At 41.4% G+C, this 18,474-nt stretch overlaps 1 protein-coding gene across 2 annotated transcripts in view; it reads right to left on the bottom strand.

The window, feature by feature from the left end:
- Positions 1-18,474, bottom strand: part of SPTB (spectrin beta, erythrocytic) — a 233,340-nt gene that overhangs the window by 122,891 nt on the left and 91,975 nt on the right. For both annotated transcript variants that reach the window (XM_073609324.1, XM_073609325.1), the window contains 7 exons: positions 17,097-17,255; positions 15,739-16,041; positions 14,491-14,641; positions 8,283-9,153; positions 5,376-5,513; positions 4,222-4,978; positions 2,420-2,622 (listed from right to left, as the gene is read on the bottom strand). In XM_073609324.1, the coding sequence (XP_073465425.1) occupies positions 2,420-2,622; positions 4,222-4,978; positions 5,376-5,513; positions 8,283-9,153; positions 14,491-14,641; positions 15,739-16,041; positions 17,097-17,255 (2,582 nt within the window). The remainder of the gene's footprint in view (positions 1-2,419; positions 2,623-4,221; positions 4,979-5,375; positions 5,514-8,282; positions 9,154-14,490; positions 14,642-15,738; positions 16,042-17,096; positions 17,256-18,474) is intronic.

Below are 18,474 nucleotides of genomic sequence, written 5' to 3'. Positions count from 1 at the left end.
GGTCCCTGCAAATCTAAAGGAAATCAGACAATAAAAGCTGCACAGTGTGCATGGGGTCTTTAGAGATATGAGGACAAGAAAAAGAAAAACAGTTTTATAGAAATTGACAGACCTGGAAAGAGCTCCATAGAAGAGAAGACGTCATGCAGTCCCAGCTGCTGAATCCGGACTCCAAAGCAGGCATGCCACAAGAGAATTGTCATCTCTGATTAGAGAACACCTCAACCCCAAAAGAACACCAGAAGGGGTTCCCCACCTTGTTGGTGTGTTTAGAAGCCTAAGATGTGGGACTGCGTACTGGGAGAGGCTGAACCCAGACGGATTCCAACATAGTCGGCAGGTAAGAGCTTTATCCTGAGTGTAACGGTCTGTAGGTGTTGATCTTTTGAGGACAAAAAGGAGAATGGGGGAGGTAGCTCACAGTCAGACTTTTATAGAGCTAAACAGCTCATGCTGATAGAGCTAAACAGCTCCATGTTGGCATCAGGGAAAAGGGTTATAACCCTCCCTTGCTGTATCCAAAATGGAAAAAAAAAATTGTATTTAGTTCTACTTTAGGTGCTGCAGCATTTATTTTTTGATAGGAGACCATAGTTCTATTTAAATCTGGAATGGCTGTAATCTCTGTCAGGTTATTTTACTGCCTGTGTCTTCCTATTATAATGAATGATGCTCCCCTTATTTCTCATCCTGCAGTTACAGGAACAGGAAGTCAGATGAAATCTCTCTATCGGGTCACAGATGGCAATAAAATATTGACAGAAGTATGTTCAAATCTCAAAAAACAAAGTTTTGGATGCAGGTGGGATTTAAACTAATAAGGGGTTAACAGTATTCCAGGGAACTTGGACACAACAACCTTTTGTATGAATGCAAATGAAGCCTCCAACTGCCATAAATTCTACACAGTCACTTTAGGTGGAGAGAGTTGGAAAAAAATTAGAAGAAGACGGCGATGTATTGAAGAATGAGGACATGGGCTCAGAAGTGCAGGTCTTCTTGGGTTTTGAAGATGAAAGGAGGACAAGGAAAATATCTCCAAAAATTTTAAAGCTGGACTTAACTGAATCTGAGCACCAAAAACTGAAAAAAGCTATTTAATTCATTTTAATATTCAAAGTAAAGGCCCACATCCATCCATGTCTCCATGCTTTATTTTGTTGAGAAATCACTTGAAAAACACCCCTCTAGTATATCTAGCTGTGGTCATCTTGACTAATGGCAGATGATTCATGTAGCATTTACTTCCTGGAATTTCTTCTGCCCTTAGCTCAGGCATGCAGGCAGGAGAATGTGCTTAACTGAGAAAGCCCCTCCTCCCTTCCTCCAGATGAAAGGAAAAAAAAAATCCCAGGAAGACGTGTATGACAACATTTTGGCCTAGGCCAGAAACCAGGAAGCACCTGAAGAAGTTTAAAATAAATAAAATGAAATCAAAGGTTAAAACAAGTAAATAAAATATACCACCATATCTATTTAGTAATGCTTAAGCATAAAGCTTAAAGAATCAAAATAGTTCATGTTAATTGAAAGAGTTCCTCTATTATATTCTGACTGGCATGGTTGATGTTAGTGGTTTACATATTTGGCAGCCTTTCCCCATGCAAAACTTTTATTGAAATCTATCTTTGTTTTTGATTCCAAATACTAAGGCTGGCCGTACACTGACTGATTTTTGTTGTGTAGCTTGCAGGATGAACAAAAACAAATTTAACTTATCCCTCCACCCACACTATACAGTGCTGATGGACACATTCCCCCTGCTGGGCTATTGTGTTCTAACAGCCACCACAAGCAGTTTGGCTAGCAGGTTCCCACCCAGTTTCCTTGTTTTTTTAATCAAAGGATCTCTTAAAGGGAGGAGGCCTACAAAACCACTCAAGAAGTGCATTTCAGCTGCTTCAACAGGAATCGGTTAAAATTTGCAGATTGCATGGAAGGCTGGTGGGACAGTCAACAGATGTAAAAAGCAGTAAGACAAAGCTCCCCTGTAAATTGCAAGCTTTGGGAGGCAGGGAACCATCCCAGTTCTTACAAATCAAGTTAGGTCCAAATCATCCAATTACTGTCAGTCCCCAAGCACCCGAGTTACAAACAACTCCTACTTACGAGCGGCCTCAATACCGGCCGCTTGTGCTCCACGCTGGTCCTGGATACCTCAGAGCAGCTATCTTGCAGTGCATATCCCACACTGCAGTACTACATGTACTACATGGCCAGAAGAGCCCAAGATAACATAACTGCATGTCCAGAAGTGCCTGGAACATCCCACATCCATGCACAGGTGGAAGTTACACTGACAAATGCAGTGTTCCGACTTACACACAAATTCCACTTACGAACAAACCTATAGTCCTTATTGTGTTCGTAACTCGAGGACCGCCTGTAGGTGAAATCTTCTGCAAAATATTCTACTTACCTATCATGGATTGAAGCTGCTTTGTCCAAAGCCTTATCTGCAAAAAGGTTTTTGTCACTGTCTAATTTTTTTGCATTTTCTATAGTTCCAGCAATCTTCTCTTCATTATTTTCCATGGTAGCTAAGAAATCCTCATGTTTCTTCAGTCTGTTTTGTGATGCTTGCAATGTATTGGGTAATTCGGTGTGAGCAAGAGTATATTCCTACGGAATGGAGAAAATCATTAGACTTTACACAGTAAAACTGAAGTGTAGATTACACAGTAAAATCTGAACTTCAGAAAACAGATAAATAAAAAGTGGAAATACACATGTGAACTGTCTTTTATGTCAAGGCATTTGCAGTTCTGTTTTGTTGCACCCTGAATTTATTTATTATTTAAACAAATTTATTTTGGGCTTTTATACTGTTTAAAAAGACAGATGACCATCAAGTTCGGCCTCTCCCAAGTCCTGCAGTTTTGGTTCCAGATGTTCTCTGGAATCTCTGGTACCTCCACTGCAGGTCTTATTTAAGATTACTGCACTTATTTAACATGGTTAAATTTGAATTGTTATTGTGTGGCAAATTGACAGACTCAAATTTCACTTGTGGGACAAACGATAGGGTAGAAAGTACAATAGCGTATGACAGCCTGGCCCCAGGTTACTGTAGTCAGGAAAATAAAAGCTATCCTCTGATTAATAAACATAGTATACAGTAGGTGATGTTAAAAAAATTCCTTCCTGATTCCCCAACAGGTAATTGGATATTTCCTGGATCAACTTTCCCTATAGAACATATCCAGATATATTATGTGCATTTAGGAAAAAAATCTAGGGCTTTTTTAAAATAATCTACTGAGCTGGCCAGAACTAGCTTTTGAGGGAGTCTATTCCACATTTTCACAGCTCTTACTGTGAAGAAACCTTTCCATATTTGGAGATAAAACCTCTTTTTCTCCAGACGTTAAGAATGCCCCCTTGTCCTCTGTGATGACCTTAAGGTGAATAATTCTACACCGAATTCACTCTATGGACCACCTATGTATTTATACATGTTGATTGTATTCTCTCTTGATCTCCTATTCTCAAGAGAAAATAAATTCAGTTCCTCTAATCTTTCCTTATAGCTGAGCTCTTCTCTTTACTCTCTCCCCGATATCCTTTTTGTGAACTGGTGCCCAAAACTGAACTGCGTATTTCAGATGAGGTCTTACTAATGATTTAAAAGTGATAGTGTAACAGTGAATTGCATGTAATCATAGAAATTGTGCAGTAATTGTGTATAATCATAGAAAATCTTGTGATGGTTATTATTAGTACTACAGCTCTTGTGGAATTATTTACTGACTAGTACATCACCTCTTCCAGCATCTGCTTACTGTGATGGTGGAAGAGATGAGAGGACTTAGAAGTTACACTAAGGACCTGAGATTTTAGATGCTGAAAAAACTGGCAAGCTAACTGTAAAATTAACATTAAAAATGCATTCCTTGAACTCCTACAACCCTACTTCTTGACAAAGTCTATCCAAAGCACCAGTCTCTAGTACTGTATTGATTTGGCTCAAAGCTCTCCTGCTACCATTCCGTGATATAGACATTTTATGTTAAAATTAATGACAGTATTGTCACAGCTGGTAGATACTACATACAACATTTGCCTGGAGGCCCCATTAAAAATTTGGTGTGGGGCCCTATGATCTGAAGTTACCCTGCTGCCATTCCCTACTATAGCTAAAACTAAAATAAAATAGTTTTGTCTTGTTTCCACTTTAACCCATTCTTACACAGTTAGTTTAAGAATATTTTTAAAATGTACCTGATTTCTCAAAATGGCGTCAGACTGTTTGGCATCTTTCAGGAACCACTGAAATGCTAGACACTGTGAAAGAAAATGTTCTCTGTTGCTCCACATCTTAAGGAGGGCATCCCATCCCACTTCTATATCTTTAACCCTGTCTGCAAGTTGCTGATATTGAGGGTCAGATTGTCCACTGGTTACATTCTTGCCTGTGTCAACAACTTCACGGAAATCAGGTTCATGGCGTTCTATATCTTCTTTAAGAGCAAGGTGATTATTATACAGTTCTTCTGCTTCTGTTAAGGAGCTTGGTGTGTCTTCTGAAGCTGTGGTCTGCTGGGATCTGTAAAGCCATGTCTCAAAGTCAAACAAATCAACCAAAAACTTTTGCAGCTTATTGCTCTCCCCCAGGGAGTCCTCTTGATTTTGCAGTGCCTTGTGCAGCTCTTGCCAGGTATTATTGATCTCAATTAATCTGTCAAAAACTTCTTGGGACCGATCTGGATTTTCATCAGCCAGCTTTTTTGCCTCTTCTTGTAGATTAACAAGTTTTGTCTCAATAGCACCAAGATCTCTCTCAATGCCATAGAGCTTTCTCTGAATTGACATGACTGAGGCCAGGTCATCTCCAAGGTTCTGAATGGAATCCACCACTCTGATCTTTTCCAGTATCCAGTTCTTGGTCTCTTCACACTCCACAAAATAATTGTGAAGACCAAGGGCAGAATCAACTGCTTTCCTTTTATTAGCAACCATTTCCTTGAAATCAGCCCACCTGCATAAGAAAAGACAAGGAGTGTTTTAATTGCTAAAATATTGTCATGTAAATGTGCCCTACTGGCTTGAGGCTTGTTTTGAAAGCCAAACACAGCTTGCTGTTGGTTGCATTCAGCTGACATTTGAGATCAGTTTGAAGCTGCTTCAAAGATCACTGACAGGTACAGGTTCATTGACAGGTGCATTCAACCTGCAGTTGACCTCCTTCTGACCTGCAAATGACCTCCATCTAAGTTGCATCAAACTCCTTCTATCTGCTTTTGCATTCCTATTAATATGTATGCAGAAAGAAGCAGGTATGACACTAACAATAGCTTGCCGACTTAAAGTCAGCTGGTTGCATGATGGTGTTTCAATAATATTACACAAAGGACAGGAAATAGTTTCCATATTACCTGGCATTCATGTGATCCTGTCCTTGTTTCACTTGCATTCTATTGGGATGTCCACTTTCAAAGAGAGAATCAGAAGCACTATTGACATTTTCGATTTGCGATCCCAAAGCATTCATTTCTTGACCCAGAGTATTAAACCTAGAAAAAGTAGATTAGATATCATAAACATTTAAAAATATATATGTTGTGTTTCCCTGGTGTCCAACCTGCGAACTTGGGTCCGCATGCAGCTTTTTGGCACTTATTATGCAGCCACTGGTGCCCCTGCAGACAGTGGTCAGTTACAAGCAAATAAGGCCCCATTCACACAGGGCGGATCCATTTGACGGACTCCATTGCTCAGTGGTGATCGCTCCGTTGATCCCCGCTGAGCAGGTGGATGACAGGTCCGTCTCTGCTCACTGTGCAGAGACGGACCTGTCAGAGTCTTGCTCACCTCTATGGGGAGATGGGATAAAATGAACCGACTGTCCGTTTTATCCGATCCCATCTGATCCGATCCGCCAGTTGGATGGTAAATAGGATCATCATCCATCTGGATTTGGCATGCAGGATCGAATCAGATATTGGTGGATGTCAGCGGACATGTGTCTGCTGACATCCGCTGCTCCATATGGGTGAATGGATGGTCCAATCAGGTCCACCTGAAAAACAGACAGGCGGACCTGATTGGACAGCCCGGGTGAAAGGGGCCTTTTAAGGAAAAATATTCTTTAGAGTGGCTTCTTATAGGTAATGGCATTTTCCTATGATGCCTATCCATTTCGTCTTTTTATTTGTTTCCTTCTGATCTTTTATAATGGATTTGCTGAGAGAAATATCAAATGTGGCATAAGTAATTTAAAGATGGCTGTAGGGAGCACAAATAAGGAGGTATTGATATGTAAAGGGAGTATTAAGCAGTCATCCCCAGCAGTCTCATGTAATGTGTCTCCAGTCTTTGTCTCCTAAAACATGTTGCTTGTCTCCAACATGCCCTATAGCTTGTTTGCAGTCTCTGACCATCTCCTGTTGCATGTCTACAATCACTGACAGCTTTCTGTGGCATTACTTTCACTGAATGTTGTGTGTGACCCTTTGGTGATGTCAGGGGCCATACTTGAGCTCCCCTATATCAAGTAAATTGGCAACCGCTGTTCTAGATGTATTCTTAAAACAAAATCAGTTATCAATGACAAACTGCTAGCGATTTTCAAATGTTCACATTTTTCATTTAAATAAGAGTCGGGATAAATATCATTAGTAACCAAATTAATAATATCATATGAGGAGACTTGTTTATAAAAAAAAAGGGGCATACTGAAAATGTGTTCATCTCTTCCTCATGCACCACTTTTAGGACCACATGCACCAGCTGTTTTCTGGCACAGATATAAAAGATTGGACACCTAAAATGTACCGAAAAGGTAGACCTGGTCTTTGAGAAACAGTGCTGTATTTTTGGGAAGTAGAAAAGTATTTCATGTAAAAAGGTAGACCTGCAGAAACGGAAGGTGTCTTGTAGTTCTAGCATCCTTGCCAATTACAGGTTGCTGCAGGTGGGACAGGGAGGGGTTCACAGTTCAAGCGAGCTGGTATTTAACACAGATAAATAGGTTTTCACTCTATGTATTACTGAATTTGATGTTTCGTATTTTGTATTCATTTAACAGCAGCAAATAACATAATATAATTTAGGGCTAATTGCTTACTGTGACATGATAACTCCACCTGTGATGATATGATCAGATATACAATAATGGAAATAAAAGTTGTGATTGTATAAAGATTTGGCTTTACATAGGGCTGCAAAATTTTAGGTTGCCCCTTATTTTATTATCTTACAGCATTTTCTTCTTTTTATGTTCCCTAGAGCAGCCTTTTTTACACAGGGTGCCTAGGCACCCTGGGTTGTCTTGAGGTTTCTTCAGGGGTGCCTTGAAAAAATGGCTAAAAATTTCTCAAAAATTGTATACAAGTACAGCAGGTGGATCAAGCTTGCCTTTTAGTTACACAAAGCCACAGGTATTTATTATACACCATTATGACCTTCTAGCCACCGTCATCCTAACAACCGATGACATCATCAGTTGATAAGGACGATGTTGGTCGCCTGCATGGCATCATTGTTTGACCCTCCTCTGCCCCTCTCCATCAGGCACTGGGGTCACATTAGCTGACTGATGTAGAGAAAGTTAGGGAGAAGAGAAACGCTGGAATACTAGTCAATACCAGTGTGCAAAAGTGTTTTTGCTTTGGAAGAATAATTCACCTCTAACGCTGGGTGTCCTACGTGTGTGGATGTTGCTGCATTTTGTAAAACTATTAGAATAGTTTTTTATATTTTAGAATGGGTGCAACATTTTGAAGGTTGCCTTGACTGCAAAAAAAGTTGAGAAACACTGCTCTAGAGCAAGAAAGAAATGAAATGGTCATTCCACCAAAACTATTATTATTTTTATACATGTTCAAGTGTTAAAATACTTTGTGGCATTACCTTATTCTTCACTATAGTTTCCAAGCTGAATATCTGTTGTAGCCCTTATAAGATCCAATCCCTTAGCTGAATTTTTAACTGATTTTATATTTTGGAAAATACAGCAAGAGTGGGAACAGACAGCCAAAACAAGTGGATGGGAACAGAGTGAAAAATATGGCAGGGAATTCTTGCCAATTGACTTTGGTGGTAAGATAACTACCTGTTGTGACCTGCCATGATCTTTAGAAGAGGCCCTGCGCTGCTTAATTTTTTATTTGTTTCAAAATATGGAACATGTAATAGAAAGAGTAGGTACTTCAACAATTTATCCAACAGAAATTATACTTATTTTTAAAGGTGTATGATACTGTGCAGGTAAAAAAATGAATGAAGCATGTGGCACACTAAAAGTGGTCTAGGTGTTCATAATTTTGGTATAGAGGGGTTACCTGTGCTGGACTACTCCCATGTCTTCAAGGGATTCTGGAATCTCCATATGTTGAAGCCACTTTTCTTTCTCATTCATCCACATTTCACAGGAATCTATCTCCCCAAGAATTGTGTAATATGCCAGAGTATCTTGAAGTTTTTGGGATCGTAAGTCTGCTAGAGATGCCAGATCAGAGTAAAGTGCTTTCAATTTTTGAAGTCGGCTGTCTATCTCAGGGGATGATTTGTATTCTTCTGGAAAGCTTTGAGCAAGCTGACTAAGGTTTTCTAAGACATTTCTGTTCAGCATGATGTCATCTAGAAGGTCTTTGTGTTTTTTCACCAGCACGTTAGTCGAATATTCATCATGACCAATGTCTTCTGTTTGCATTAGACGGTATGTGTCCTGCAATCTGGAAACTAGATCATCAGCATCAACCTGAAACTGGAAAAAGTTTTCAGTATCATGTAAAACTTTCCAGCGGAATGCAGATAACTCTTTTAGCTGTGCCCACTCATCTTTGATATTCTCAATTCGTTCTTGAATCTTAGGTGCCCCATAATGTTTGCTGGCAATTAAAGTTTCTCCATCTTTAATGACTTCCTGTAAGATAGACTCCAAACCTTTAAGTTCATCTTCAAAAGCCTTATGCTTTCTTTGAAGGATAGAAATGGTGGTAAGATCTTTTCCAAAGTCCATAGAAGTATAAATGTGTTCTTTCTCCTTGATCCATCTTTCAATCTCATCCATGTCTCCAAAGAACTTCCACATACATCTACATTGTAGTAGGCGAGCCTTCCGTTGAGCTGCCAATGCAACAAGGTCTTGATAACAAAGTTCAAGGTGTTGAACTCTGTCTTTAATCAACTGTGGATCACAAGGCTTGTACCCTACAAGGCAAAGATTCAAAAGTAAAATAACTTTTAAATAACTTTAACACATTGATGTAACCCAATAAAAATGTAACACTCTATATCATATATTTTAACAGAGAATTGAAGCCAAACTGTCATAAAAGTAAAATTGCCTACAAAATCTGAACCTTCAAGAAGGAAGTGAATACTTGCCTCCCCTACTGCACACACCACCAAATAAAGAACAAAAATGAAAACAGCACACTGAAATTGAGCAATAGTTAGTAGCCAATAATGTAGGAAAATCTTGTCCAAGAAGAGGACAAGATTTTCTACATCATTGACTACTAACTCTTGCTCAATTTCAGTGCACTGTTTTTATTTTTGTTCTTGGTTTGTATTACTTTGCTTCCACTCCCAGGAGGTTTATACAGCTGCATCTAATACTCATTGGTCCACTTGGCTCCTTAGCGCTTAGCCCTACTCTGTTTTTTACACACCAGCAAATGAAGTTCCAATTCAGAGAAATAACCAACAGAAAGACAACACTTCTAAGTGTGTCAATGTTCCCCACAGATCTTAGTGATTCTACTTTCTGTTGACTTCCACGTCACTACAAGAATCTGTGTAAAGTCTTCCCACTAGACTCATTAATGCGCTTTTGGAAGTCCATATGAATGAATAGGAGACCTATGCTATGCAGAGCAGATTTTTGACAAGAGGGTATGTATCCAGGCATTCTATTTCACTGGATTGGGGACAGGTAAGTATAAAACTAGGAGAGGAACTGGGTCAGGACTGGGTCTAAGTTTGGGTACCCTGATAAATACAGTATGTAACTGCACCAAAGGTGCAATTACACTTTAAAGTTACCCAACGTAATTATATACATACACATTTTTTGCTATGATTGCATGTTGCCAGGGGCATAGATAAGAGGAACGTATATGGGGGTCCCAACCACCCCACCCAAAGCACCCATCCACAGAGCAGGCTGGCGGCCCTGTCTCCTGCTTCAGTATGTCTCAGTACATGTTGGTATTCATGGTTCCCTCAATGAACTTTAGCCGACAGCATTCATGCAGCCCCAGACCATGACACTCCCACCACCATGCTTGACTGTAGGCAAGACACACTTGTCTTTGTATTCCTCACCTTGTTGCCGCCACACATGCTTGACACCATCTGAACCAAATAAGTTTATCTTGGTCTCATCAGACCACAGGACATGGTTGCAGTAATCTATGTCCTTAGTCTGCTTGTCTTCAGCAAACTGTTTGCATGCTTTCTTGTGCAACATCTTTAGAAGAGGCTTCCTTTTGGGACAACAGCCATACAGACCAATTTGATGCAGTGTGCGGCGTATGGTCTGAGCACTGACAAGCTGACCCCCCCACACCTTCAACCTCTGCAGCAATACGTCTATTTCCCAAAGACAACCTCTGTATATGACACTAAGCACATGCACTCAACTTCTTTGGTCGACCATGGCGAGGCCTGTTCTGAGTGGAACCTGTCCTGTTAAACGGCTGTATGGTCTTGGTGACCATGCTGCAGCTCAGTTTCAGGGTCTTGTCAATCTTCTTATAGCCTAGGTCATCTTTATGTAGAGCAACAATTCTTTTTTTTTCAGATCCTCAGAGAGTTCTTTGCCATGAGGTGCCATGTTGAACTTCCAGTGACCAGTATGAGAGAGTGAAAACAACAACACCAAATTTAACACACCTGATCCCCATTCACACCTGAGACCTTGTAACACTAACGAGTCACATGACATCGGGGAGGGAAAATGGCTAATTGGGCCCAATTTGGACATTTTCACTTAGGGATGAACTTACTTTTGTTGCCAGTGGTTTAGACATTAATGTTTTGAGTTATTTTAAGGGGACAGCAAATTTACACTGTAATACAAGCTGTACACTCACTACTTTACATTGTAGCAAAGTGTAATTTATTCAGTGTTGTCACATGAAAAGATATAATAAAATATATACAAAAATGTAAGGGTTGTACTGAGATACTGTATGTCTCACCATTGCACTCTGTACACGGCAGTTTATGACATATGCCTGACCACTGCACTCTGTACACTGGGCTGTATATGACATACTCATGACCATGAGATTCTATACTATTTTATGTGAAACATGTGCGGTTTTTCTTCTGAAACACACAACACACACACAACACGGTACATGGCACACAACAGGGTGCAGTACAGGGCACATAGCAGAGTACAGGGCACACAACATGGTACAGGGCACACAAAATTGTACAGGTCACACAGCAGGGTACAGGTCACATAGCAGGGTATGTGTCACAAAGCAGGGTACAGGAGGGTGTGGGGTACATGTCACATAGCAGGGTACATGTCACATAGCAGGGTACAGCAGGGTGCAGGGTAAATGTCACCTAGAAGGGTACAGGAGGGTGCAGGGTAAATGTCACATAGCAGGGTACAGGAGGGTGCAGGGTAAATGTCACATAGAAGGGTACAGGAGGATACAGGATAAATGTCAAATAGCAGGGTACAGGAGGGTACAGTGTAAATGCCACATAGCAGGGTACAGGAGGGTGCAGGGTAAATGTCACATAGCAGGGTACAGGGTAAATGTCACACAGCAGGGTACAGGGTAAATATCACATAGGAGGGTACAGGATATATGTCACATAGCAGGGTGCAGGGTAAATGTCACATAGAAGGGTACAGGAGGGTGCAGGGTAAATGTCACATAGCAGGGTACAGGAGGGTGCAGGGTAAATGTCACATAGCAGGGTACAGGGTAAATATCACATAGCAGGGTAGATGTCACATAGCAGGGTACAGGGGGTGCAGGGTAAATGTCACATAGCAGGGTACATGGTAGATATCACATAGCAGGGTAGATGTCACATAGCAGGGTACAGGAGGGAGCAGGGTAAACGTCACATAGCAGAGTACTGGAGGGTGCAGGGTAGATGTCACATAGCAGGGTACTGGAGGGTGCAGGGTAGATGTCACATAGCAGGGTACAGGAGGTTGCAGGGAATGGAGCACGTCAGGGTACTGGAGGGTGCAGGGAATGGAGCACACGTCAGGGTACAGGAGGTTGCAGGGAATGGAGCACACGTCAGGGTACAGGAGGTTGCAGGGAATGGAGCACACGTCAGGGTACAGGAGGGTGCAGGGAATGGAGCACATGTCAGGGTGCAGGAGGGTGCAGGGAATGGACCACACGTCAGGGTACAAGAGGATGCAGGGAATGGAGCACACGTCAGGGTACAGGAGGGTGCAGGGAATGGAGCACACGTAAGGGTACAGGAGGTTGCTGGGAATGGAGCACATATCAGGATACAGGAGGGTGCAGAGAATGGATCACACATCAGGGTACAGGAGTTTTTTCAATTGCAGAGTAACGTGGGAAGTGGCTGTAATCAGACCTCTCTCATAGCACGATCCTTCCCGCCAGCCCCTGCTTTCCTCCCATCTACCCCAGGTGATGTCATATACAAGCACCTGGGGTGGACGGGAGGAAAGGAGGGACCGGCGGGAAAAATTGCGCTATGAAAGAAGTCTGATTACAGTGCTACTCTGCATGTTGGCTGAGATTAGATCTACTCGTCAGCTGTCTGTGATTGACGAGTAGATTGCCGCAGAACCCCTAGGGACTTCTCGTGAAATCTAAGGTTCCGCGGAACCCCGGTTGAGAACCACTGTTCTATATGCTGGGCTGTATATGACATTTTCCTGACCACTGCACTCTGGGCTGTATATGACATACTCATGACCACTAAACTCTGTACATTGGACTGTATATGTCATGCTACTGAGAACTGCACTCTAAGTGTATTACATACTCCTGACTACTGCACTCTTTATATTTTACAATATTTACTGGTTGTTCAGTAGCCACAGCATTAATGACATTCTTCTTGGGGGTAGACTGTGCAGAAAAAAAGCATATGTAATGGAAGAGTTTTTACAATTGATTGTGCTGAGGTTTGCACATGTCTGTTAAACTCTCACTTGTGGCACAGTAACTAAAGCATATTTTGTGGGTAAGAGGACCATGTCATAATGTGTACATAGCGGGTAGGCTCAAGTTTTAAGAACCTTTAACTGCAATTTTGCCACACCCATAATTCACTGCAATGAGCTGGCCCCGCCTACTTATATTTTTCCCAAGGGTGAAACCTCTCCCCCCAGGGAAAAAAATATCAACAGCCCTGCATGCTACTGTTAGGAGAGAGAGTCAACCTTTTCTGTTACCTGCTAACTGGCAGATGAAAAGATGCCTCCTATTTTCCTACTGCCTTCTTTTCAGCAGAATCTCTGTTACTAGGGGATGGGCTGGCCTGTTCTGTGGATATCACCTCCTTCCTCTTTTATTGGCAGCGCTGCACTGCCTCTATAGTGTCCCGGTTGCTAGGCAGCACTGCCGCGCTGCTTTTGGCCTCCTCCACTACCCTGATTAGCTGTGGCACTCTATTTGAGCATTACAAGCATAGGGTTGTTGGCTTGTGATAGTGTTTTGCTTCCTGTCTCCCTATCGGTTGTACTTTGTGTGTTCCTGCCTCAACCTGTCTTGGATTCCCTTGTTGCCACTCTGCCTTGAACTTGAAATAATATTTCAGATTGCCACCAGCCCTGAGCTTGGATTATTTACTGGATTATGCTAGCCCACTACCTGTCTTGACCTCGGACTGTTTACTGGATTATGCTTGGCTGCTACCTGTTCTAACCTCAAAACTGTTCACTGGATAATGCTTGACATCTGCCTGCCCTTACCTTAAAACTGGATTACACAACCAGATTCAGCCTTTTTAGATCACTACCAGACTCTGGACTGTAGCACGGACACTCCTCCGCAGTGACCACGACCCTCACCTGACCAGCCTATATTACAGGTACTCTTTCCTGTTCTCTTCGTTCAGTCCCAATGCCATCTAGTCAGAAATTATGCATTATGGTTTTCAATTACAATACGGATATATTTGCATTAACAGGATCCCAGGCAATGTGGCCTCTCCCCCAAAGGAAAGAGAGTATGAAAATGTATTCTCCATTAACAGCAACCAAACTGGCTGTTCTTAAAAGATCACAGACAATTAGACTAATGTGTGGCCTAAAAAATTAGATACTCTTTATATACCAGAAACAAAAGGAAAAAGGGTAAATTTGGTTGGTTTCTATGAATTAGTTATTCTTTGTTTAGTAGTTTGATGAATGAGGCACAGATTTTTACTCCTGACATGCCCATGTCATGACCCTGAAATTGTTGCACATGGGATGTCTTAATGGATCAGTGCAGTGTCTCATTTGACGTGAATTGCGCTACCAGAACTATATGTACTGTATCTCAGTAATAAATTAAAAGACAAGTATTAACTTACCTTCTTCGGTGATGAACATCTGCATAGTTGTGTGATAAGAATTCACTTTGTTATTTTGTGTAGCAATGTCAGCTTCAGTTAAGGCATGTTTTTGGAGCAAATATTCAACTTCATTGAGGTGTTTCCCAAAGTCTGATGATAAAAGCCCATTCTAGGAGCAGCAAAGAAGTGAAGCAAACAAAGTTAGGATTTCATTTTTGCCTTGTACAAACAGCTTTTTGAAAAGCAAAGTTTCCTAGATTCAACCTAACTTACCTGGGATATAAGCCAATAATTTGATTAAAAGATTAGTGACTTGATAAAGTAAGTCTATTTTTCCATGTTTTTACAAACAATTCAAACAACTTTACCCAAGATTTACACAATTTTCTAATTGCATTTAATTAGAAAAATGTGTGAATCCTGAAAGTTGGGTAATCATGCATGAAAACATTTAATTTAATTCCCCATAAACAACGCCTAGGGTCTCTAGTTCCTATAGCCTTATAGCTTCATATCTGCATATACTGTAAGAGGTCATCTAAGGCCATCTATATTGACAGTTGGTTATGTCACTATTGTGCTGCTAACTCTTCCTCAGGAAGCTGTATCCGAAGACATGCAGTGTAAGTAACTGATTGCTCCTGCATTATTTACCTCTTCAGGGCTGGTTTGACAGAAGAATCAAAGCTCTAAACCTCCACCAAGATGGCTGTTGCCACACCAAGGCACAGCGTGGAAAAAAGGTCTGGCATTCCAGTGCCCTACCACCTTGTTTCTCTAATGTTTCTCTAAGGAGACATAGTATGTTGGTTCTGAACAAAGAACAACTGCAGGGAACCAACAAACAATACTGGTCACTAGTTCTTTGTCCTCTACTTTACCTTTTTGGTTATGGTTTCCAGAGTCTAGGACTACTTTAATAATACATTAGAATTATATGGATTAAATAAAGTGAATGTGACAACAGCAAAATTAAGAATTTAGAGAGGATGCATTTCAGTAGGCAATATGAATTAATTTGGGGTGAACTGAAATATAGCAGTTAGATTTAAAAAAAACGAATTTGAACATGATTAGATTAACATGCATCTTATTTGGCATTTTCTCAGGTGATTTACAGAAGGCTAATATGAATTTTTCATGCTTAAACCGCCCAGCAGAAGTCTTTGACTAATTAACTTTCATAGGCTGCCAGGGTCAATTGCTTCAGGAGCAACAACTAGGCCACTGTTGAAGGAATAAATGTTTGGGGGCACTATGTTTTACCTTCATTTCATCCATCCATGTGACAGTGTGTAGCATGTCCTGAAACAAGATTTGAAGTTCTAGGTTCATGTTAAGCCGCTGGCGTCGATTTTGTAAATTTTCCAAAAGAAACTGCCACATCCGTACAATATTGTCCTTTCTAGCATTGATTCTCTTGATGTCATGATAATTCTCATTTTCCAGTTCTTTAGCTAGATTGACTAATGACTGAATGCGGCTTTCATAGGCCAGAATATCCGTTTCAATGGCTTCATGTTTCTTTTTGGCAGCCTCCACAGATGGCAAATCACAGCCAAAATTATCCTGTTAGAAACAACATATATGTGAAACCACATTCCCACAATATACAAAACTAACTATAGTTACAAATCTTGCACTTTCTCTGGGAATTAAGGTCAAACCATAGCTGTATGAGTTGTACCTGACATTGTGGACATTTTGAAAGGTAAAGAGTACAGTTTGTCTACCATTCCACCAAAGTATTTTCTGATAAACTTTGTTTAGTTACAAAAATCAAACATTTCCAAATAGTTAGGAAGATTCGAGTAGAGGTGCCATTGTGCTTATGCTGCACATTTAGGAATAACTCATTCACTGTAAGGAGACCACTGACATGTCAATGCTCTGCAGTGCAGACATTCCAGAGGGTTTACTACTTCCCAGCCTAAAGCTTTGTACACCCGGTACGAATGTTGGTAGGGGATTGTCTGTTGACAGACTGTTGTCCTAAAATCTTACCATTAGTACATCCTTTTGACAATTGTTGTCTGCAAGTGCAGTTGCTCCAGGACATAGTAAATGAGGTAAAGCTTCACTTTGCAAAGAATACCCAATCACGTGCAAGGAAAATAGAATATACAGCATTTTTGCTTGCATATGATTGGATGATGGAAGTCTGTAGAGCTTCTACTCATTTGCTAAGCTCTGGAGCAACTGCTCTTGCAGAGTGCAAATGCACTTTGCAAAGTGCACAGTTTATTTGCCTTTAGTAAAACAACCCCTGTGTATCACTGTGCATGTTACATTCAGAGGCCTTTGTCTCTCGAAGAAACATCCTGACCAGTCTTGGATGCTAGATAAATTTCTGTTTCAATAATTTTTATTGAAATTGATGTGAAAGACAGTTTCAACACACAGATAAGTATCTGGATCATCAAATAGAATAAAGAGGTGTCCAATACAGCAAAATAACAAAGCTCGTTCAACACGCTGCCAAGAGCAAGAAACAGTAAACACAGTTCCATATAAAGTCTACATTGATCTTAAGGCAAAAAATGTCAACATCCCCCATTGTCTAAACATATAAGGCTTGATACATAAAAAAGGGGGGGGGGGGGGAAGAGGGGCACAAATTTTACCTGTGAAATAAGATGTTGGTTTTCACCTATCCATGCCTCTCTCATTGCAGCCTTGCGGTCAAAGCGTTTTGCCAACTGTTCAAGCTTCTCTTGTCGAATCAGTTCATTTCTCAAAGCTGTCTCACGGTCATGTTCAGCCTTTTCAAGGCGGCCCCATGCCTGAATATCAAAAGGAAATGAATTACTATTTCTAAGGAAATGTTAGGTTTTCTGTGAACATCATGGACACTAATGGGGTGTTGTAGCCACGCGACTTTTTTTTGTGAATTGCTAGGCTCTGTGCTAGTTCAGTTCAGAGCAAAGGCGAGGCTTCTTCTTTGCCACAGTTTGATTATATATGGCTGAGGGAAGGACTTCCCCTCTCTCTGAACCGCCCGCTGCATCTGAGGTCTGCGAATTGCTGCTTCATATGCTTCTTAGGAGGGGTAGATCTGTGCTGGACAGGGAAATATGTGCTTGGGGGTCTGTGCTGTGCAGGTAGGATGAGAGGGGGGGATATGTGACTGGGGAACAGGGGATCTGTACTGTAAGGGTATAGGTTTAAATGGGAAGGAGATTTGAACTGGGAGGACGGGATATTTTATGGTTGTGCTTTGTACAGTGGCCTGGGCAATACACACCCCTGGCTCCTGCATCCTGTGCGTTATGCACTCATGGCTCCTGCATTTTGTGCGTTATGTACTCACGACCCTGTAGTCTGTGCATTATGTACTCCTGACCCCTACATTCTGTACATTATACCCTTCTGAGCAGTGCACTTTATGCCTAATGCAATTCTGACCCCTGCATTCTGTACATTATGCACTACTGTGCCCTGCATCCTGTGCGTTATCCACCCCTGGCCCCTGCACTCTCTGCATTGCACACTGCTGGCTGCTGCATTCTGTGTGTAGCACCCTGGAGTTTAGGCAGGGATGCTCCTCACAAATTTACTTGCCAGGAGTAGTTATACTGGTTGATTGTTAGAGGTACATTGATTTCTCCCTAAGTTTGGCCTTGTTGCATTTTTCTCTTCTACCACTAGGTGGCTGGGTACTTGGTGGTATTAGATATGAGAAGGGCAAACCAAGGTCAGGTTATGGGTATATGGGGTATTTCAGCCAATTGGCAGGGGTTTTCTTGAATCCCTTGGCATGGTGGGAGAACCTATATATTCGGGTGGAGTCAGGTTATCTCTGTTCTGTGCCACCTGGACGGCTGTCTGGATAGACATGTGTCTGTCAGTGGTCGGAGGTAGAAGGGAAGCTGTCGCCACTAAGGGACCAACCACCTTATTACCAGGGACCACAGTGAGTAACTGAAGCAAGTACCAGAGCAGTATTCTCACCGAAGGGGCACGGTGGAGAATTGGGAAATCAAGTCAGGGACCCAGCCAGCG

Source organism: Aquarana catesbeiana, linkage group LG13 (genome assembly GCF_042186555.1).
Source record: "Aquarana catesbeiana isolate 2022-GZ linkage group LG13, ASM4218655v1, whole genome shotgun sequence".
Lineage (NCBI taxonomy): Eukaryota > Metazoa > Chordata > Amphibia > Anura > Ranidae > Aquarana > Aquarana catesbeiana.
Note: the sequence above shows the minus strand (reverse complement) of the source record. Positions and strands in the feature narration are given on the sequence as shown.